This window comes from Triturus cristatus, chromosome 3_2 (genome assembly GCF_964204655.1).
Source record: "Triturus cristatus chromosome 3_2, aTriCri1.1, whole genome shotgun sequence".
Taxonomy (NCBI): Eukaryota; Metazoa; Chordata; class Amphibia; order Caudata; family Salamandridae; genus Triturus; species Triturus cristatus.
In genome coordinates, this window is record NC_140584.1 from 258,056,490 (window position 1) to 258,079,755 (window position 23,266).

General features: G+C 42.2%; 1 protein-coding gene across 2 annotated transcripts in view; it reads left to right on the forward strand.

The window, feature by feature from the left end:
* PPP1R8 (protein phosphatase 1 regulatory subunit 8) overlaps window positions 1-23,266 on the forward strand; it is a 95,082-nt gene that overhangs the window by 32,842 nt on the left and 38,974 nt on the right. For both annotated transcript variants that reach the window (XM_085647567.1, XM_085647568.1), the window contains one exon: window positions 14,554-14,707. In XM_085647567.1, the coding sequence (XP_085503693.1) occupies window positions 14,554-14,707 (154 nt within the window). The remainder of the gene's footprint in view (window positions 1-14,553; window positions 14,708-23,266) is intronic.

Below are 23,266 nucleotides of genomic sequence, written 5' to 3' on the forward strand. Positions count from 1 at the left end.
TAGAGAGTAGAGAATAGAGAGTAGTAGAGAGTGAGTAGTAGAGAGTGAGTAGTAGGGAGTGAGTAGTAGGGAGTGAGTAGTAGGGAGTGAGTAGTAGGGAGTGACTAGTAGGGAGTAAAGAGTGAGTAGTATAGAGTATTAGAGAGTGAGTAGTAGAGAATGAGTTTTAGAGAGTAGTGTGTGTAGTAGAGAGTAGTAGAGAGCGAGTAGTATTGAATGAGTAGCAATTAATAACAGCAAGCTGCGTACTGAAAGCGGCATTTTAATATAAGAACAGCGTAGTGACACCTTCAAAGCTTCCGTTGCTCTAACTGCAAGCTGCGTACTGAAAGCGGCATTTTAATATAATAACAGCGTAGTGACACCTTCAAAGCTTCCGTTGCTCTAACTGCAAGCTGCGTACTGAAAGCGGCAATTTAATATAAGAACAGCGTAGTGACACCTTCAAAGCTTCCGTTGCAAGCATTACCTTTAGCTGCGCACTGAAAGCGGTATTATAATAAGAAGGAACGGCAATTAATAAAAGCTCAAACACTCATCTGGATCCCTTAAGCAAGACGTGGTGCCACTGCACCTGCTGTACGTGTGACTGCACTTTGGTACGGCTGACTTTAGAGCAGTCTGTGGCCGCTGTGCTGCTGCTAGGCCATCGCTCAAGCAAGACGCGGTGACACTGCACCTGCTGCACGTCTGACTGCACTTTGGTACGGCTGACTTTAGAGCAGTTTGTGGCCGCTGTGCTGCTGCTAGGCCATCGCTCAAGCAAGACGCGGTGCCACTGCACCTGCTGCACATCTGACTGCACTCTGATAGGGCTGAAAGCGGATTGTAAAATAAGAAGGAACGGCAATTAATAACGGCAAGCTGCGTACTGAAAGCGGCATTTTTAAATAAGAAAGAGTTTTAAAGGAAGAAGGAACGGCAATTAACAGCAAGCTGCGTACTGAAAGCGGCATTTTAATATAAGAACAGCGTAGTGACACCTTCAAAGTTTCCGTTGCCAAAACAGCAAGCTGCGCACTGAAAGCTGCATTTTAATAGAAGAACAGCGTAGTGACACCTTCAAAGCTTCCGTTGCTCTAACTGCAAGCTGCGTACTGAAAGCGCCATTTTAATATAAGAACAGCGTAGTGACTTCAAAGCTTCCGTTGCTAGGACACCAAAATAAACAAGAAGGGCTGGGCGAGAAGGGAGGGGGGAATGCCAGCAACAGAGGAGCCCGCGAAAGTGAAAGTGATCGGATTACGATCGCTACGGAGTTAAGACACATGGCGCTGCGCGCGTGCACGTTCACGTGCACTGTAGCTTTAGGCCACGGCAGCACTTTGAAAAGCCCAGATATAAAATGTCTCTTCGAGCCTTTGGCTCGCGAGACCTAACAATAGATATCACCTTCAAGACCTTATTAATCTTTAGACATGCAACACTTTATATTACTGCACATAAGAATATCTACCGGATAATTAACCACTTACAAAATACCAAAAGCGAGACCTATTGGCTATGCCAATGCTTGTTCTCTTTGCTTTAGAGTCTCTGAGCTCAGTCCAAACCAGTTCTGTCCTCCCTGGTCTGGCTTCACCACAGGGGGTGGAGACCGCTTTGTGCAAAGGAGACAGCCTATTCAGGTGCTAGCAAAACGCATCTCTCAACTCTGAATGCAGACCTTGTCTATTCAGCCTAGCGATGAGTCACCCAGGCAAGGCAGGACACACCTCAACCCCCCTTGTGATTGTCTAGAGTGAATGCACAACCCCAGCTCCTGTCACTCCAAAACAGACGGTGAATGCACAAACCGAGGCACACAGAATGGTAAAGCAAGAAAATGCCTACTTTCTAAAAGTGGCATTTTCAAAAGCACAATTTAAAAACCACTTTTTCAAAAAGGTGTGTTTTATTACATTTTGAGTTCAGAGACCCTATATTCAATTTCTCTATCTTGACCCAAAGCAAAGTTACGCTTGTAAGATGTTGCTCGACATCTCCCATGTTTATCTAAGGGACAGACAATCTTTCAACAGTGAAAAACGAAATACACAGTATTTTACTATCAGGACATGTAAAGCACATCAGCACATGTCCTACCTTTCACATAGACTGCACCCTGCCCATGGGAGTACCATGGGCCTATCTGAGGGATGCTTTACATGTATGAAAAGGCACGGTTTGGGTCTGCAAAGTGGGTTCACTTGCCAGGTCAACATAGCAGTTAAAAACTGCACATGTAGACACTGCAGTGGCAGGTCTGAGACGCATTACAGGGCCTGAAAAATAGGAGGCAAAAAGTGTAGGGATAAATCTGCAAAAAGGACCTGGTCTAACAGGGTTACATTAAAAAAGGCCCTCAAATAAGGCTTGAAAGCCTTTACAAATCCGTACCTAACAGCAATTTATGGGGAAGTGAAAGTTTTCAGTTTTGCCAAGACTGGCTGCAGAATAAAGCCTGACTGTATCCAATTTCCACGTCTATGCAACTACATATAATTAGGGCTCCCGGTTTTATGATATTTCATTTTTTTGAAGTTTCCGTCTGTATTCATCCATATTTTTTTTTTGTGCTTATTTTATCTGTATTTATATTTATTTTGGGTTTTGTGAAAAAAAGGAAGCTTGAATTGGTATATTTCCACATTTATTTAATCGATAAATATGTCCTCATGTTTGAATGCCTGCCAGGCTTTAATGCTGCAAATACCCGCTTCAGATAAATCCGTGCACTTATATGAAAATAAGCAAACTTCAGTATCAACCTTGTGTATATTTATCTACCGGTCTTAAAGACTCTTTACGAAAATCCCTTTCTTTTTTAACCCACTTACCTATCAATCCACACAGCTATTGGCTTGGCAGTCATGACTGACCGTATTTAGAATTACTCAAGAAGCAACCCAATTTCCGTTTTTATCGGCATTTAAAAATAAAGACCCAAAAATAAATGTTTGTCTGTATTTATCTGTAAAAACGGAAAACAGGGAGCCTTGTATATAATATTGCTTAATAACGATTACTGATTGATGGCACCCTCCCATCCCCACTTTAAACGGCTAAAGGTGGATTTCGCCCATACAAATCCCAAAGAACAACCATACATTGATGTACAAAAAGTATATAATAGAGTAGGATAATACTTCATGATCATAACCACAGCTCACATCATCAATGTTAGACGTTTTTATGAAATGACACACCATGCCGACACAATGCAAGAATATTTAAATTGGAATTTTGATTACTGTATTGGTTCATTCAAACTCTGTCACAAGCATATTCGCTTGGTCTCTCACTCATTTCGACCTTTAACATATGATGGCAGAGCTCGGAGTTAAGGACTTTTGTTGACAAAAACACTTCTACATGTTGTCTAAACCCAGTAAGAGTTGCGATACTATACTACATTCTCAAGATACATGTGATAATTGTCTCTATTTGCAATGAGGATGATTGAGATTAATTTACTTTTCGCTAAAACGTTGCTATTTAAACAAAGGTCTGTTGTAAAGCTTACCAAGGTGGTTTGTGGTTATCTAAATGCACTGCAGTGCTTGGAGACATTAGTTTGAGGGAAGAAAACTGGATTTAGCCAGTCCTCTTCCATTTCCGAAAGTCTTGAAATGACTTCAGTTTCTGTGGAATGCAGATTTTTGAGCCACACTTTTTTAGGTCTCGCCCGAAACCACGCGTGTGCTGTCGCTTGCAAGATCTTTTTTTACTTACAAAACAAAAATGGGCTTAGAGCCCACCCATTGCTTAGCTTCATCATCACTCATTTCCTTGCTTCTCATTGTTCCATGTGTGCTGCTTTCACTTTTGCTTTACTTGTTTGTCTCTTTGATGCAGCATGGACTGAATGCTGATTAATGTTTTCATTCTTGTTCTTCTCTTGGATTGAGGGGCCTTTCCTTACCGTCACTTCTGTTGCTTGATTTAAATACCATGTACAAATTTGTTGTTTGAAGTTCGTACTCACTTTCGTTGCATTCAGTTGTAGCCAGGTAGGTTACATTCTTGGTACTTGCCTAGGCCCCTTCCTCTTCAGCAGATCTAGTCTCATCCCCACACTTTCTCCTCGCTCCCCTATTCCCGTTGGTTAGTCCTGTCCCATGCTGCCCCTAACCCATAGCCCCCACTCCCCTCGTCACACTCACCTCACCTCCCTGCACCTGCTGTCACCACCCTCGCTCACCCCCAGACTGGTCCAATCTAGAGATTTCACAGCAGGTTGTTGCTTCTGAAAGAGGGAGGGCTCAGCAGTGGTAGTGACATCAGCCCTCCTTCCTCAGTTTCAGGAGACCAAGGTTGCGGATCTAATCTGCTTTCTAGACAGTGGCACAGTTGCATATAGCGCCAGTACTGGGTTTGTGGCAGACTGAATTCTTCCCCAACGCCACAAAGGACTTGAGTTCACCCTGAGAGATCAGGTGCAACAAATTATGTAGGCACGCTGAACATCAGCAAGTACAATCAAACATGTCCCAGGCAAAACACAAGGTTGCTTGTTCTAAAATATGAAAGATAAGACAAGCATGATAAGTAGCAACAACCGTTACACGTATTAACACAATTATTTGTGTGCACGGTGTTTTAAAGGTCGACGTTTCTATCCCATTTACATAATGATTGAAACGTCGACCTTTAAAACAATGTTTAAATTGTACTATCCGACCGGATAGCAAATGTATAGAATCTATTCTGTTCTATATTCATTTCTTGTCCCGAATTTTCTTTTATCAAGGACCTTTGTTTTCTTCAAAAAATGATACCCTAGGTCCTTGGTTACCTTATAGGGTTCCCTTGTCTTTAATTAAAAAATGTCATAAAAGAAGACCTTCACCGAGAGGTGCTTGTAGGGTCGTGCCCAGGTTCTGTACATTGCCTGGACCATAGGGTTAGGGCCCCAGCACCGGTGGGTACTGGTAGGTAGAGGGGAAGCAGCCCCGGCGAGCCATGGACGAGCCTATTTTCAATTGTTACCCATAATGGGGAATCCCGAACCCGTGTATTAATGAATGCCAACTGTGCCACACAGAGAGCCGTACAATAATGCTCCACAAAAGGGAGGCCAAAACCCCCGCGGACCTGTGGGCGATAAGTTTCCTAATGGCTAAACTGGGTTTAAATGACCCCAAGATGACGGCCTTGATGGTCTTGTCTACTTTTCGAAGTTTCGAGAGAGGTGTTAGCAGGGGGAGCATGCCCAGTACGTAGGTGAAGCAGGGGAGGGTTACCATTTTCACTGCTTGCACGTGGCCCTAGAGGGACATGTTCAGGTGTGGCCCCTTAACAAAGTCGAACAGCATGTGCTCCATGAGTATGTCGAGGTTGTCCTCGATCATGCTTTCCAAGCCCTATTAACATAGACACCCAGGTATTTTAGGAAAGCAGCCTTCCACTGAAACGGGAATCCAGCCACAGCAGCACAGGTGGTAACTCTTGAAAGTGGGGTGGGAGGGCCCTGCTGTTACCCCAGCTGACTTTCTAGCCAGATATGGCCGCTAATGCTTCAATGGTCTCCAAAACCGTAGGGATGGAAGAGGGCAAGGCCAAGAGAGAAAGCAGAATATCATCTGTGTACAAGTATAATTTAGAGGGTTCACCGTAAGTTGAGGTGCCCACAATCCGATCCAACTGACAAAAGTTCACTGCCAGGGCCTCCATGGCGAGGAGGAGAGGCAGAGGGCAGATCTGGCATCCCTGTCACGCTCCCTGGCGAACTGGGAATGGGTCAGAGATAAAGCCACCACAATTTACCTGCGCTATGGGGAAAATCACAGAGCCAACACACTAAAGAGATGAAGTCCGCGTCCAGGCCGAATTTCTGGAATGCAGTGAACAAGTAGTCCCACTCTATCCTGTCGAAAGCCGTCACAGTGTCCAGTGACCGAGCCAAGGCCTTATCTGGCATGTCCACCGCTGACCATACCGCATTGGCAAGGGTCTGTGGGTAGATGCAAGGCGATTGGCCAGGGACAAACCCACTTGTCGTGAACGAGGCGGGGGGTGGGATCTTATTGAGGTGTGCAGCCAGCATGCTGGGCAAAATCTAAACATCCCAGTTGAGGAGGGAAATAGGTTGGCAGCTACCGCAGAGGAGAGGGTCTTTGCCGGGTTTGGGGAGGACTGATATTAGGGCTTTGTTAGAGACAAGACCCAGGGAGCCCACACGCTCAGCCTCTATAAACGCCTTGTATAGGAGATCGATCATCTCAGATTTGGTTCACCTGTAGAGTTAAGCAGGAATGCTGTCTTCCCCAGGAGCGTTATGTTAGGGCAAGTTGGATATGGCCTGGGCGATCTCCTCTTTGGTAACCCCAGAGCAACTCTCGTCCCTCCTTCGTGAGGCAAAAGAGACCGACATTGTCCAGGAAAACTGCAACCTGCGCCGCCTTCGGAGTCGCTTCAGGGGAGTACAGAATCTTATAGTATGAGGCAAATGCATTCTCTATTTCCTGCGGTTTAGTAAGTAGGGTCCCAGAATCCTACTTGATGGCGTGTATAGCCATACTCTCCTCTCTCTGCCTCAGCTGTGCCGCAAGTGACCTGCCCGCTTCCCCCCGCTCATAATGTTGGTGCCTCTGCTTTTGGAGCACATATTAGAGGCTTTTGAGGTCCATGCTTTCCCTTTCCAGATTGCGCCTAGTAGAATCCGAGGGGTGGGGCGTATAAATGCGAACGTTTCAGGCTGTGTTCCCTCCAGGGCTGCCCGCCGTTCCTCCCGTTGCTTGTTTGACAGGGCTCCATCCCTGATCAGCTGGCCCCTTACAGTGGCCTTCGCTGCCACCCAAAGGGTCAGAGCCGAGACGACCAAGCCTTGATTGTGATCCCGATAGGTCTTGCCATGACCCATGATTTGCTCCTTGCCTGCATGATGGGTGTAGCAGGATAGATTGAGTTGTCAGGTATTCCTGATTGGCCGGGCCAAGCCCATATCGGCCGATATGCTTATTAGAGAGTGATCATAGAGGGCGCCTTCTAGAATGGAGGTCTCTCAAACGAGTGGGAAAAAGGGTGGGTCACAAAGAATCTAAGCGAGACTGCGTGCAGTATACCGGGGGACAGATTGGTATATTCCCGGTCCATGGGTTGTAACAGGCGCCGCATCCAAAAGGCTGTGGTCCATTTTGATGACCCCCAAGATGCGGCATTGTTTGCCTCGTCAATAGGGCCCGTACGGTCCAAGATCGCGTTCTCCCACCAGGAAATGCACGGTTGATGCGTAAAGGGAGCCAACACTTAGTACACTTTCGCCTATTTTCAGTTTGGCAAATGCATAGAGACCTTTTGGGTCAAAACAGGATTTGAGCATGGTGTAAGGCAGATTTCTGCGGATCAGAATGCCACTCCCCATTTCCAGGGGATCACCAGGTTATCTGCCCTCCGAGGGCAGCATCTGTGTATTTCCTCACCCACTCAATCTCGCCGGAGCTTCTCCGCCTCGGCTAGATGTGTTTCCTGGAGAAGGGCTATGTTGACGTACTTGGAACTGAGGTACGCAAGAACTTTCTTGCATTTAATATGCGTGAGTCCATTAAAATTCCAAGAAATGATCCTGAGGGCAGATCTTGAGGCCACTAAAAGTGCGGGAAAGTATGCACCTGTGGGAAGGGGCGTGTGTGCTGATGATGGGGTCCATCAGTCCCCCTGGAGGGAGAACAGGGGGTAGCAGGGGCCGGTGCTGTGAAGATGATTCCCTCAAGGCAAACAAGGAAGAAGCCCATCAGGAAGGGGAGGAGGAAAGAGGTGCAGCAAGCCGAAATAAAGAGGGAAAGGAGAAAGGAGGAGAAACCATGGTGATGAGGAGAGGGGGGAAATGGAAAGCTTGATGAGGGAGAAGAACAGGAGTTGAAAATCACAAGTACCAAAACTTGAAAAGTCATAAAGCAGCCTGAAAGCTGTGGTCAGCGGGTTTAGACCATATTTGGGAGGCTTTTCAACATCATGCATGATGTCCACCGGTTTGGTTATAGTGTTATACAATGCAGCACGTAGCAGTGTGGTGGATCATCAAAGTGTGAGAGACAGATACAGTTTATGGTTTTTAGTATGCTTGCAGCTCTGAAGCACTATGTATTTCTCTTGTAGTATTTCTTATGATCAAAGTCAGCTTAACTGGTTACTGCACTGCGTTTGAGATTTTGTGTATAGTTGTGGTCATGAGCCGGCATGGCTGGAGGTAAAAAGAAGTGGAGGGATATGTTTGGGTGGACATTGTTATCATTCCATATAGCAGTGTCCTTATGAGATGTAAAGAAGCATTTGGTATGAATAGATATTTGTGGCCTGCGGTGGTGGAGTATGATAAAGGCCTCCAAATTGTCCTGCAGTGTGTGGCAGACCTCTTCAGTTATTCCATGCCTGTTCTTTTAGTGAAATGTGTTTTTGGCTGTACAGTACTGGTGATGGACAACCCTCGTAGCACATATGTCTCAAGTGAATGCAAGAGGTATAAGTTACAGTTTGCTGCGGACTGCTCTGTATTATGTTTCTAGTATTATTGTACCATAAATGTTATATATACATTTACATAATTGTATAATGCCATGGCAATTCATAGGTCAGCCCTTCTTTGCTTACCTGCATAATGAAAGTAGTTTGCTGGTTGTTTTTTTTCCCAATCTGTGGGGGGGGTAAGGTGAAGACTGCGCTTGAGGGTGTGATTATCTTTCTGGGTTGCAGGACGGTGCAGTTATCTAAGAATTAGCCACTATCGTCTGAAGTGCATATGCCCCCGGGTGCTTCTAATGCTGGTTGGTAGCGTCTTTTCCATGTCTTGCACTTTTGACAGAGGGAAGACTCTTACTGCACCAGACGTGCACTCTAATGGGTGTCTGGACTTGCAGACAAGCAGTAGTTCAATATTGTAATGGGATCAATAGTATTCTGAATGCATGCCTAGTTACATTTTTGAGCCAGGCTTGGAAAAAAAACTGATTTTTAATTAATTAAAACATGGGCAGGGCAGGGCAGCAAAACACTGGATTCCCAAGAAATAAAAGAAGCCACCTCAAATCATTTTTTTCTTTTTTAAGTGTACACTTTTATTACTCAGCCTTAGTTATGCTGCCTGTATGGATATGCCTCGATTTTAAGGTAGTTGGTTTGCAAATATTTTTCTGAACATGGTTCTAAGTGGATATATATTTAAATAATTAATATCATATTATCAATAATGTCTTTTTAATCTACAAGGGCAGGTCATACATTACCGTACTATAATATACTATGACCTGCCAGACCAAGCCAAATGATGACAGGTCATATACCATACTAAATACATGTTATTATACGGTTATGTCATTGTAGTGTTATGCTGTTATGACCCCCTGCCGTACATTATATAAAGAGTATTGCAAGAGGAGTTCTGATCATATAGAAGAACGAGGCTGAATGCATTACAATAATCCTTTTGTACAATAGTCGAGACCTATTGGGCTTTGCGTAGGCTTGCTGTGTAATAAAAGCTGGCACCCAGTTTTATTTTACAGCAACTTGCATTTGTACAACACTTCATACCTCGCTTCTGGGGTTCCTGAGCACTGTCTAACCAGTGTCAATATTACCTCATTTAATAGTATTCCATTTACTGATCTTGAAAGGATAAAATCCTGAGTTGGCCTTGCTGGCATTCAGACATGTATGTGACCTGAAGAACGCTGCATCTTTTGGCAGCCAGTCTGAGCCATCCTAATGGCTATTATAACAATATATGTTGTTAAAAATGTACTCTATCTACCATGCCTCCACTATCACTTTTATTTTTTTCATGATGCAGGATACAGTGTCTGACATTCTGTAATGGCCAACTATTAGGAAAATGGGTTGTGCCATATGAAAACTCACATTTCACTTTGTGATTTTTTTTTTTTGCCTCTGCTGTGGTTGGAGCCTCCCTAATTGAGCCTCACTCACTGTAAGCTCAGCAAAAATTGGATCACAAGTTGCTACCTATAGTGTCTGCCTTTTAACATACCTTCACCCCAGCCGTCCATGAGAAGCTATCTGGATAGGTTGAATGCCCCTCATGTATGTGTGATCTGTGCATGTTCCATGTATTGACTAGTGTGAGCTGCAGGTTTTCCTAAGGGAATAGGACTTCAGTTTGGATCTCCCTGCTGTGAATGGTACACAAGATGGAGAATGGCAAGAGTCTACTAGTCGGGGATGTAGATTGGAGGGACATCCCTGGGATCCTTTGAAGTGCACCAGGGGTTGGAGGCTTAGAATTAGGATGGTGGAAGGGGCATTGGGGTGGGGGTTCTTGGGGGTAGGAGCGATTCATAAACCAAATATTAGGAAGAGCTGAATTTTAGATCTATAGATGGATCTCAGAAATCCATATCTGTCTGCAAATCTAGGATAAATACTGGGTAGAAACCCATGTTAAGGTGTCCGTATTCTCATTAGTTAATGCCGTGAGCCACACAGTAGTGTGGATGAGAGATACTGGAGTTCCAAAACCAGGATTCCTGATTGTTGGCTTTCTTCGCATGTAGGGACAACCAAGAAAAAACTCCTGCTAGAGGAGTTGTAAACTCCCTAGAGAAAAAGAACCTGGATTCTGGAAAAACGGTATTGCTGGACTACATGCACGCACACAGTGGAGCCTGCCTTAGGGAGCCATCAGCCCAGCTGCCTATTGACTGAGGAGCTATGCTGGTGACTTGGGTCTCACTCTCCTGGGTGAGATACATCTGTCTTGAGGGAATAGACCAATATCTTATGAGAGGGTTACTGGAAGCGTCCCCCGGGAAGAGTATGCTGCATAGTAGTGGAGATGCCAGAAAAGGACAAAGAATTTCGACCCCCCTGAAGTTGCATCAAAGAAAGACGTTCTTTCCCAAGTGAAGTGGTCCAAATCAAATAGAAAACTGCGAAACTCTTGCAGAAGAAAATGTAAATCACAGCTCTGATGTACCGGAGGTAATGGTGAAACGCTACCTACTCATTGGGGTGAATACAAGGAGGGATGCAGTAAAACCCAGATAGTCCTCAGTGCATGGAGAAGGTGCACTACGTTAAGTCTCTGAGGAGGGAGAAGGTAGTTGCATTGAAGCAGGAAAGCACACCTACTGGAACTGTCTGCAAGGGCATTTAAATCTTATAAAGTTGTTAGAGCAGAAGATGCCTCCCAAGATGGCATCCACAAGAGGTGCAAGGCATACGCTAAACAAAGCTGGCGTTATAAAGGAATCATGGCTCCTTTTGGAAGTTACATTTTGTCTGACTGATAATGCTTTCATTTTGAGGAAGAGCTCTGTTAATACGTACACCCATGTCTTTTTTAGTGCTTTCAAGAAGATTATCAGTTTGTTGTAGTGGCCCTGTGTTCATGTTATATGGAATATTAGGTGTACCTGAAGTGCAGTTTCTCTTTTCATTGAGAGACTTAATGTTGGGTTAGTATCAAATTGCTGCTTCATGCAACGTCTGGTGTAATTAAAGTCATCAGTTTGTAGGTCTTGTGTTTAAGAATCAGAGTGTGGGCTGAATGGGTCCACCCTCGTCAAACCTTAGTTTGCTTGGCTGATCACTCTTCAGTCCTTATCTTGAGAGATTTTCAGTCGCATATTAGATCGGCCAGAAGGGGGCATTTTAGTCTTACTGCCATTCTACTTGCTGTTTGGGTGTATACTTCTCCCTCCTGACAAGTGCTTTCTTTGGGGAACTGTGAGGGGCTATTTTACATATGAGAAGTTCACTCAATCGTTACACTTCTTGTCACATTCAGTCTCATACATGTATTGTACATGGAAAGCAATCCTGTTTTTTCTCCTCACTGCATAAACAATTGGTGCACTTGTCGCAAACCAAATTAATTGCTGTGGTTGCCTTAGGCCCATATATCTAATTGTTTCTTTTAGAGGAAAGACCCTTAGAATTGCCAAGAAAAAATCAGTTGTGCAGCAGCTGGAATGATTCAACGTGCCTGACAGCTAACCTTCACCTGCCTCCAGGTCACTGATAAAATACAAATTGTGTCTATCTCATCACTTTGGCAAATACATTGATACTAGCTTATCACTGAAACTGCAGCCTGAGACTAATGCCTTTTCTTATTGCTTGATGTTGTGTTGTCTTGTAGAGCATACATCTCTCACCTGCACAGATCTATATGCAACTTGCCATGTCGACATTTAGCTGGATTTCATGTTAATTTGTTTCAACATTTTTAAGGAAACCAAAACCTACCTTTAAAATGTAAACTGAAATGTAACCAAAAGCGTAAAGTCAATAGCTTCAATAGTTTTTATATTTACTGAAAAAATAGTTAAAAGTAAGTTACAATTCAGGGGGTGGATTCAACCATCCCTTTCTATGGTTTAAAAAAAATATTCAAGAATTCAACTGAAAAAAACAGTTTGAAGGACTATTCTCGTTCAATTGTAAAACCTTAAAACCTCTAATATTCTCAAATTGTATCAGAACCATAACTTGCACCTGTGGCAATGCCACTTGAAATCTGGGCACATTGCTGCGTCAAGACCAGTGAAGGACCCAACTTGGTGTTTAATAGGGGTTAATTGCTGGTCTTGGACTAACATCCTCCCCCGCCCCCCCCTTAAGAACATGGGGTGTAGTCATGCTTTCTGGTTAGCTTGTGCGCCCAGGGGACTGAGGGGGGTATACTTGGCCTGGTCAGTCCCAACTTACAACTTGACTTCATGGTGACTGTCCAACTTTCGCTTGAAATGCGAATATCTCCAAGAGACCTAGATCCCACTTCAAATGGTTCTAGAATCTGGGTACTCAATTATGTCTCTCAGGAGCTGGTTGTAGGTGAACGGACAAGCTCCATGAAAGTTTATACTGTCCCGGTTTCGTGCCTTAAAGTTCTGTAAACCATCTTTGTACTCTGTAGTACCCAGGTGTTACAGTGTTGCATTCTGGATAGTTGGGATGCAAGTGTCTGGTTTCTTATGGGTGGTTGAACTGTCTTTGCTGGCCGCAGTCATTTGAGCTTTGCACTGTTCTTCCTTTTGGTCAGGGTCAGCTTCTCTCCTAAGCCACTGTTTAAGGGCTTCTCCAGAGTCTAGGGGCTACTTTCCAGAACTAAGTGAGGTGGCAGGAACTAGGCCCCTGGCCCTGGTAAATAAGATTTCTGTGATGGGTCGGCTAAATCCTGCTTTTTGAAAACTACTAACAATAAAAAATCCTTTGCCCCGAGGGCTGGCATTTGCCCAAGTGTGGGAACACTGTCACAAAGCCACAGCAAACGATTAAGTGAGCTTTCTTCAAATTTAAAATTTTCCATCATTCAACAAAAAATAAATGTTCCTGTTTTTCTTCATCTTCCTGGGCTTTGTAGGCGCAGATTTGACTGGATTAGAACCAGTCAATATAGTTTGATGATCGGAACAGGCAACCACAACAGTGTTTCAGTACAGTATGCGAAAAGAAAGGATGTGTGACGGCCCATAGACATTCTCCGCCCTAGGTGAAGGAAGAAAAGGTCTGAAACCCTGGAATACCCATCACTTGTCACAAACAATCAATTAACTTACAAATTGATATGAGGGCGCAGTAGTCACCTTGTATCCTGGGTAATGGTCAGTACCTTCAGTAGCACATTTTGTTCTGGTGGGATTTCTGTCCCTACGATCACTGCTCGAGACAAGTTTACCCTGGATACAGTCTTATCATGGCAGGTTCAATACATAACCATCCTCTGAATGTTCTGCAGCTCAAGGGAAGCTTCCCGTTTTGTCAGGTATGATATCTGTTAGCAGAGGACTAAAATAATCTCTGCCACTAGCCTGTAGTTTCCACATAGCCTATTTTTAGTGCAGCTTTGTATTGGTGAAAGTCACCGGTGTATCAGCAGATAATGGAAAAAGCAAATAACAATATCGATATCTAGATACTTTGTTCAGTTACTTGACCAGCTCTGTAAAAGGGTGATTACTGGTCATTCATCATGCATGGTGCTTATTTCCATACTTCAGTGTTGCCAATGCACCATTGATTTCTCGTAGCTTAAGTAATAAAATTACATTATTTCTATTTCTAGATTTCGTTTAAAGTCTTCTGAATGTGGCTTGTAAATTTGTTGCTGCATGTCTGACTGTTTTCTTATATAAAAAGTCATCACCTTTCTTAAACTCGCTTATAACCATTTGAACAGGATATTTAAATAGGAAGATATTGAGAAAAATACAATTTCAACAATATCTAGATAATTCAACACGCAAGATTGTTATTCTAAAGAGAACCTCAATTTTCCTATTTGTAATCTCGCTATTAACTGGGTTGGGAGTTTTTGCAAAAACAAACTCCCAGTTTCTAACCAACAACATTGCGTGAAGATACATCCTTGTACGGTAAATTGCACATTGTAAGTACTGGGCGTTAGGTAGAGCATTTATTAGCCACTTAGATGATTGATCTTGACATGTTACTAGGCCTTAATAAGTTAGAGGAGAAATCTATGTTTTACACACATTACAGTGCATAAAAAGAGCTCTGTGGCCCAGTTTCACTACTTATGAAAAAGGGATTTCATGGGTCACAGAAGTCAGGTTAAGTGTTAATTTGATGTTTCAACTGTCCCCTTTACAGAAGCTGATCATTGATGAGAAGAAATATTATCTGTTTGGGAGAAACCCAGATATGTGTGATTTCACCACTGATCACCAGTCCTGCTCCAGAGTCCACTCTGCCCTGGTATACCACAAGCACCTTAAGAGAGTCTTCCTGATTGATCTCAACAGCAGTGAGTACTATGCCCTTTTTACTACCGTTGCAAATTGAACTGTTGGCTGATAGAGTGAAGGTTTGGAGGAGTCTACTCTGTTACTTTATTTGTGTGACATATGTTGAGCTTTCCTGTCTCAGCCATGGATCTTTTGTTTCACAAAGCGGTTTTGGACTTGGTTGTTGCAGACCTTTCCTAACTTGTTCTATCTTCTTTTATCTTCGGTTCGTGCTTCGTTTATTTTAAACCATATATTATTCTGGATTAGTTAGATTTGGAAGTAAATAAAGTAATTTTCAGGTTGAGAATAAGAAACCATCAGGTATGTTTTATCTAACGCTTAACCAAGTAGAGGGCTGCCAGGAGTATCTGGCCTATATACACAATCCCATGCATTGTTTTGTCCTAGTTAGACTAAGAATGGGTATTGTCCATCATTTGGTTGCTTTTCCCATAATGAAATCCTGTCCCTCAGACACGTTTCCGTGCCCATGCGATGGACGAAGTAAACAGCACTGTGCACTTTGTTGTTTTGCAAATTTTATACTGGTTTTAGAATTTACTACCTTAATCCACTTTTGTTTGCATATGGTGGTGGCTCACATCTTGCTGCAGCAAAATGTTTGTCCGAGCTCAGCAATGCTAGGGTCTGTTCTAAGTGGCACTTTTTATTATAAGTGCACTTAATATACGTAAAAGCATAATTGTTCCCATGGAGCGCTGAAGCCTTGATGATTTGATGTAATTGTACTATCTTTTTAATGACATTTATGACTTTTAATGCTATGAATTACTTGCAATGTACTGTTTTTTATGTATACTTTTATGGTTGTTTCTACACACCGAATAAAGTTTAATGAATGACAATACCAGTACTTAGTATGGGCTTTTGGTCATCCCTTTTCTTAGCATTGGTTTGATTTCTATTTAACCACATTTCCTTCCTTTTGATTGTATGGCTGTTCTCCTTTTTAGGTCTCGCGTACTAAGTGGATGGCTGTGCTGCGAGATACATTGTTTACTATTCAGTGAGCTTACATCCCTCCCACAGCATACCATTAGTTATTTTAGCTGTCCCTCTCATTTACAATCTTTTGATTTCTTAGTACTTGCAGGCTTCCCTTCCTTTCTTGTATTAACTCCTCGCTGCGGCATGGGCCAAGTACATGTGTTCTTACTTGTCTTTGTTCTTCCTTGTCTTTTTGCTACACATTTTTTTTTCTTATTTTTATAAGCGTTCCATATTACTTCTGGATGTGCAATGTGCTTTCCTTCTTTTAGCACATGCATACAACTTTTGTTTCTTTCACCCTATCTGCGTCTCTATCAGCTCTTTAGTTACGTACACCCACAGCTGTACTATTCAAAGTCACTCCACTTGAAGCCACAAAATGCCACTGTGTACCACTCCAATCTGCTCCACTCTACTGCATACCACTCCACTCTACTGTATGCCACCCCACTCCGTGCTTCTCTTCTCCACTTTGTGTCACTCTATTGCACTCAGTTCCACACCAATCTATTCTGCACCTCTCCACTGTACAGCAAGTTTAATCTTTGCCAGTCCACTCTATGCCACTCCAGCCTGGTCTGTGCCTCTCTGCTCTGTGCCACACCACTAACTTTTAGCCATGCTACTGTAGAACTTGGCTAAAAGACCTTGGCAAAGCCAATAGCTCTCACAAAGGTGGGACCTATTGGCTTTGCTAATGCTTGTTTTGTTTGTTCCTCCCCTAGAGTATAGTTGTTTGGCAGCATTTGATTCCGTGAATTGTATCCTTCCACTGTGTGTATCTGTGTGTGGCTTCCATTTCAGTGCAATCTCTTTCTTTGCTGCCAGCAGCATATTACATATCCGTGAGCAGTGTATTGTTCAAACTATCCATATTCTCCAGTCTCAACCCTAGTGTGGTATAGTTCTTGGGTCTCCAGTTATTTACCCGCTACTTTTCTGATGTGACTTAGGATTTCTTTCCAGTATGTAGCTAGTTCTGGGCAGCTCCATCATATGTGTATATTGTCTCCTATTCCTCCAGCACTGCTTATCTACCCCTCGGAAATCTTAGGGAGCCTAAATGGTGTTCTCTAGCAGTTACACATAAATGTATACATAGTCTATCTATTTTGTACAATTATGGTCACTTTAGGTATCTCTTCCAGTAGGCTTTATGGATTTCTGTTCCCAGTGCTTTCTCCCAGGTTTTCATGTATGACCATTGTGTTTTTGCTTTCCTTAGCATTCTATAAATATTGGATGATAAACTTTTTGCAGTTTAATACATGCAAATAAAAAAGCTCAAGTTCTGTTGAGTATCTTGTCCCTACTTCTATCAGTCTATAGGTTTGGAGAGCCAGTTACAAATTTGTGTTTTGTAGTGTCAGTCCCTTTTACATGGAAGCCTTTTATGTTCTTTGAGTATTTTAATGTTTCCTTTTTGGCACATATTAATTTCTGGCAGTTCCCTTACTCCTAGTGTTTGAAAATCTTTCTTGTTTGAAATCGGAGTATCTATAGATGGGTGGAAAGGGTGATGGAAATGATAGCATAGCTCTTTGAAATGCCCTTCCATGTTTCGATTAGCATGCCTGTTCATTCTGATACATATGTTGGCAAACATAGCAAGTTCCATAATGGGTGCCCCATCAGTGCCCTTTCCATATTGGCCCTGTGCGTATGCTTCCTTCCATATTATTGCATGTCGTAGTGGCTCTCGCTATATTACGTTGCTTGATCACCCAAAGCTTCTCCGGCTTTTTGTAATTCTTGCATTTCTTGTTTAGGTATGAAAATGGGTATTGCTTGGAATACAAAAAACACGATAAGTAGGATCCATTTTTAAAAGTAGTCCCTCTTCTCAGCAAAGCTTAAATAATGGTTACCATAAAAAGATCTCTTTATATCAGACCATATGGATAGGTGTTTGACTTAACAGAACACAAACCATCCAGGGGCTCTGTAAATACCCAAATATTTGGCTTTCTCCCTTGTCCATTAGAATGGTGATAATTGTGCTTACCTTTTCCATCAAGGTTTGTGGTTGTACAGTCTCCAGCATTTTATATTTCTCTAGGTTGACTTTGAAACTCAATATTACCCATGAGCATTTGAGAATTCTCGTTGGCGCTGGTGTAGATGTTACCAGCTTAATTAGTCACAACAGTGTCGTATGTGCACAATTGTATACTTTGTGTTACCCCACCAGATCACAGATCCTCCAACTCTTGAGCAAAGAGGAGTAGCGAGAGGGGCTAGCTCTGGCATGTTTCTCTGTATAGTCTGAATGCTTTGTTCTGCCTCCATTAATTATTGTGGATTGATGTTGGGTTAGTGTAGGCTTACCTAAATATATTGACTCCATATCGGGTCAAATCCAAATTTTTCTAGTAGTATTTAAAGGAATGTCTAATCCTCTTGATAAATTGCTTTTTCAGTATCAAGTGTGAGTAAAATGTTGGATAAAAAGTTTTTTAGGGGCGAAGTATAATGCTTTCCTCATATTGTTGATGGTTTAGCTGGATTAAATGAAACCCGATTGATTGGTTTAATAAAACCCATTCAAACTGGGTATAAGTTCCTCAAGTATGTTGGCAAGATTTTTTTTTTTTAATGTAAGTCTAAAGCAAGTAGTGCTATTGGTCTGTAAAATCAACAATGTTCTTTTAGTTTGCTATATTTATGTAATGAGAAGATATCTCCATCTCCCGCTGTTGGTGTAACATTTCTGGTTTCTCTAAAGCAGTTCTATTAGCTTGTGTATCAAACTGGAAGAGAATAGTTTAAAAAAGTGTGCCATTGGCCCATGTGGGTCATGCACTTCATTTAATGGAAGATTTTTTTATTGCTTTGAAAGTATTCGCCTCTAACCTGCCTCCTGGGGAACAAAGACTTTTGTGGAGGGGAGGGCGTTAGCCCATTGCCAGGGGCACCGCCTTCTCCAAATGTACTCCCTGGGGGGGGTTTAGTGGCCTTTCGCCCTCGCCTACCCTTGCTTCCTGTGGCCTGGATGGACAGATTGGAGGAGAACATCTATCTGCTCCTGACGGGAGCAGAAAGGCTGTTAGGCTGAGCTGTTTGAGGGAGTGGAGGCCAGGCCCGATGCCTGGGCAGGCTGCCCCACACATTTGCCTAAGAAAAAACCCCTATCTAGTGATCTTTCTGCCCCCCCTACCCCCTTCCCTGTGGGCAGATGGGAGGTAGCAACCAACAATCTACTCCCAGGGGATGGGTCAAGAGTCTTTTGGTCCTGGGAGAGGGGAGGTGCACCACTCTTAAAAGTAACACAGGTAAACGTCTCGAGGCATGGTGTTGTATTGGGTAAAGCTTGTTTCATGAGCGAGGTGTCACTTTGTTCGAGATATTTTATGTAGGCAAATAATTTTATGCGCGGTAAATAATATTGTTGTCCAAGTTTGAGCTCCTTTATGTAGAAAATGTGACCCACAACGTTCCACTCCATAAATCTAAACATGTTTTAAGTTCTCATGTGTGTGTGATGCAGGTTTCTTCTTCGTTTTCGTTTGTATCAGTGTTGTGCTTGGAAGGCATGTGATGTGTTCCGTTCCCTCAGCTTTTGTGCTCCTCTACTAGTAAATTACTTTTTTAACGGTTTGATACGTCTCCCAACTTACTAAAAACTTTTGTATTCAACTTGTCAGATGGGGGTTTGATACCCACTGGGAGTAGTGATAAGGAACCCTCGTAGCCAGTTACTATCCTCCCTCCTCCCATGGAAGCTCCCCCCTTCCAGTTGAATGTTGTTTAACCATCTTTTGGTTATGTATCGCCATATCTTATTGTGTGTAGTCTAAATGTAAAACAAAATCCCGAGATCCAATTATCCTGTTAACTGTCTGTTTTGGTTTCACCTTTCACCATTTCTTGCTTTCACCCATCTGCTTCTATTTAGAGTATGGAGACGTGGTTGTTCTACATTATGTTCTACAGGAGCAATTGTTTTTTTTCTAGTATTTCTCTTTGTTCTTCCAATGATCGTCTTGTATGGGTCTTGAAATAGCATTTGAAGACTAGTGCAAAGGAGTAGATACACCTATATCTAACCACTCTTTTCCACTGTTCTCTGGTGATATCGTGCCAGAATCTTTTCCCAAGTTTCAAGTTTATTTAAAATAGTTTTTGACCTCAACTGAGATCAACCGAATGAATTTCTATCTTTAAACATCCATATCAAAAGGAAAATACAAGAGAAATACTCCCATACAAATACATAAACAAACAAAAAAATCTTTAAAAATATAACAATCTTAAAACGGACTCACTCATTTGGGAGTCTCATCATACAGTGTAAGAATTCATCAGGCGCAGTAATATTAAAATTACAATTCTAGGCATTGTATAGTCTTATCACATTTAATACCGGACAAACATGTAGAATTTATTATTTTGAGTTATATATAGCGCTGGCTAGACCCATAGGTATCCGAGCGCTTTACATAAGGAACAGAGAGTTGCAAGTTGCACATTTTACATAGGTTACACAATGAGGAAACGAGCGGTACAATAAATTACACAAAAATTGCACATTAAAAACAGGGATAGGGAAATGAGAGGAAGGCAGTCGGCCCCAAAGTCACAGCCACACCGTCCTTGAGCAAAGGCTCGGGGCAGCGGTGTCCAATCCGGAGACCAGGGGTCAGGGAAGAAAGACCACGGGCGCCAAGGAAGCTGTCCCCAGAACGGGTGGCAGCAAAGTTTAGAAACAAAGTCCAAGGAGGAAGGATATGAAATAAATTCTGAGTACCTGCCTAGCACAAATTACAGGTCAACTAATACTGCAAATTGCTTTCCAATTTCTCTAAGAAAGATTAAATGGTTAAATTACTTAGTCTGAAACCAATATAAATGATCTTACATTTTGATTGATAGGGAATGAGAGGTATGTTTAAGGATTACCAGTTAACAGATTTGCAGATTTGTATATAACTTTAACTTCCTACAGTGCTACACATCTCATTTTACGCTCAGCCGGCTAATCTCGGTTTGCAAAAATAGCCATAAATGCCCAGGAGACCATGATTTCAGAAGTTCAATACTAGTCTTAAACCTATCAAAACCTATTCTTATATTCTTTGTAAAGGACGTGTGTTACTCTGGACGGCTAATTAAATCTCTCCAAAGTAAAGCCCTAAATGATATTTCTAGGACCAGACAGAACTTTTCCCAACAAATAATATTTCCAGTGGTTGAACAAACATATTGGATAGACGAAGTTCTAATCTGAGGATTTGTAATGATGTAAATATCATCTCTGAAATTCAGAAAAAAACATTTCAAGATCAGAATATATTGCTGTGCATAATATAAGGTCAGGGGAATTTTTATTTTCTATACATCCAGAAGGTGGTTCAAATATTTTTTTTTCTTCTCCAGGGATATGTAAAACATTGACGAGATCCTGCATGAGCCAGAGCCATTCTTCCTATATTAAATAATTGAGCATTATTACCTTGGTTACTAGTTAGTGTCCTTATCTAAATATATATAGCTTTCACTCTCTCTAATTTTTCTGTTCACATGTACCAGGAAAATGATGGCCCCTTTTTTTCTGAATGCTGAAATCTTAGTTTTAGCAATTAGTTATCTTCAATAAAAGAAATTCAGCAAAATTATTCAATTCAGTCGAAAGTCTTGGATCAATCAACACCACAGCATCTGCATATATCGAAATATACACTGATTTTGAGGCAATTTTTGGTGGGAATTTTTTTTATATTCATGTGGTGTGGTGTTAAATCATTATCACAATGAGAGGGTTAGCCTACCTTATAGTTCTCCTGACGAGTGGTTGTATGGGAGACCCTAGGAATTTTTTTAAATTATTTTCAAGGATCCTCACCCAACAGATACCACTCATGGCATGCTTCATCATCAAATCCTCACCCACTACACCTAATTTGAGTGCAAGGGCTCAGTACAGTTTGCACCCGGAGCACTTAATCTTAATGAACCTATAGTTAAAATTGCCTGCTAGCTCCTCTAATCTACTATTTATTATGAGTACCTTTGGCAAGATTGGGTTAAAAGGGGACGTTGCTGGGGTGTATTATGACTTGAACATCATTGATTGACATGTTTCATTCCTACTCCTTTCTCCATTGGGTTATTGGTCTTTTTCTTAAGGGCCTCTATTTTCTTGTGATCCCTTATTTGTAATGCTAACCAAACTAAAATGCTATATATTGTGGTGCGAAATGCCAACAATTTTTATAAACCTGCATAAACATACAAACCATGAATGGGAGCTTCCGTATTTTTGTCTGCAATGGAGAGAAAAAAGGACATTTTATCATTTTTCACAGTATCGCGTACCTTATTTAATCATTATGGGCGTATGCTATATTGGTGGTGGGTCATGCACATTCGTGACCTCCCTTCATTCCATCACTCATTATTGTAAGCAAACTCGATTGGGACTTGTAATCATGTGAAAACACACTCCAATCACAGTGCATTTTAAAGTGTGAGAACACTTGCATGCAAGGCGAATACATAGTAAGACCTACACTGCACGTTAAATTTCCAAGCTCCATAAGGTCTCTGGAGGAGAGCAGTCTCTAGTCCCTCACTGCAAAAAGATCAGTAAAGTTTGTACGATAGAGATTTTTGTCACACAGGTTCAGCAATGACAGTAAATGAAATAACTTTTCCCAGTGCGTTATACCACCGATACTTACTACTTCAAGAATCCATCCCCTGCGAAATACATATCCTGTATCCTCCAAGCCTTCCACGTTGTTGACTCGTGGAGGAACTTGTGCTTTTTTAGAGCCTTTTTATCTTTCTACTTTTGGAAGAAGTGTCATTTTTCACCAAACCGGCCAAGGATCCAATTTATGCTGATTCACAGCGGGCCCCTTTAAAAATTTTGGACCTTTTCTTGGCAAAAGTAACTGACAATGTTGCAGTCTTGCAACTTCTATAATGTCATGCTTTATTTTATCCTGTGATTACTTTATATTTATAATATCCCTGATTAGTGCAGATACATGAATCTTTAACTGTTAACCTTAGACAGCAGCGTCCTAATGGAAACTCCCCAAACGGAAGATCGATTTTGCCAGAAGCTTGGAAAAGGTTAGAAAACTTTGATCATCAACAGTGTGTGAATCAGGATAAAGTATATGCTGTAAGCCATCCTGGGTAGCTCCACCACCCTCACACACTCCAGTCTCTTAGTGCTAAGTGTAAGTACCACACCATTCACTGCCTGACCTCTCACTCCACCCACCACAATCCTGATGCTCAGAATACCAGGTATGCTTCGCATAGCCCGACTGCTCGAGCAACGTGAGCAAAACCAGAAAGTACCCACCATCTTCACCATTGGTGGCACTGAGTGCAGAGAGAGACAAACTCCAGGGCCAGGAATCTGAGATGACTGAAGAATGGGATGGATGGCCAAAGGGCCAGCAAACAGAGGCTGATAGAGAGCACCTAGTGTTCGTACAAATCCAACGGGCTGGAATCATAGTGGAGGAGATGCAGGTAAGGGTACACTCAGCTGCTTCCCTAACCTCCCAGAAACCAATCTTGGGTGAACACATCTCTTCTTGTAAAGT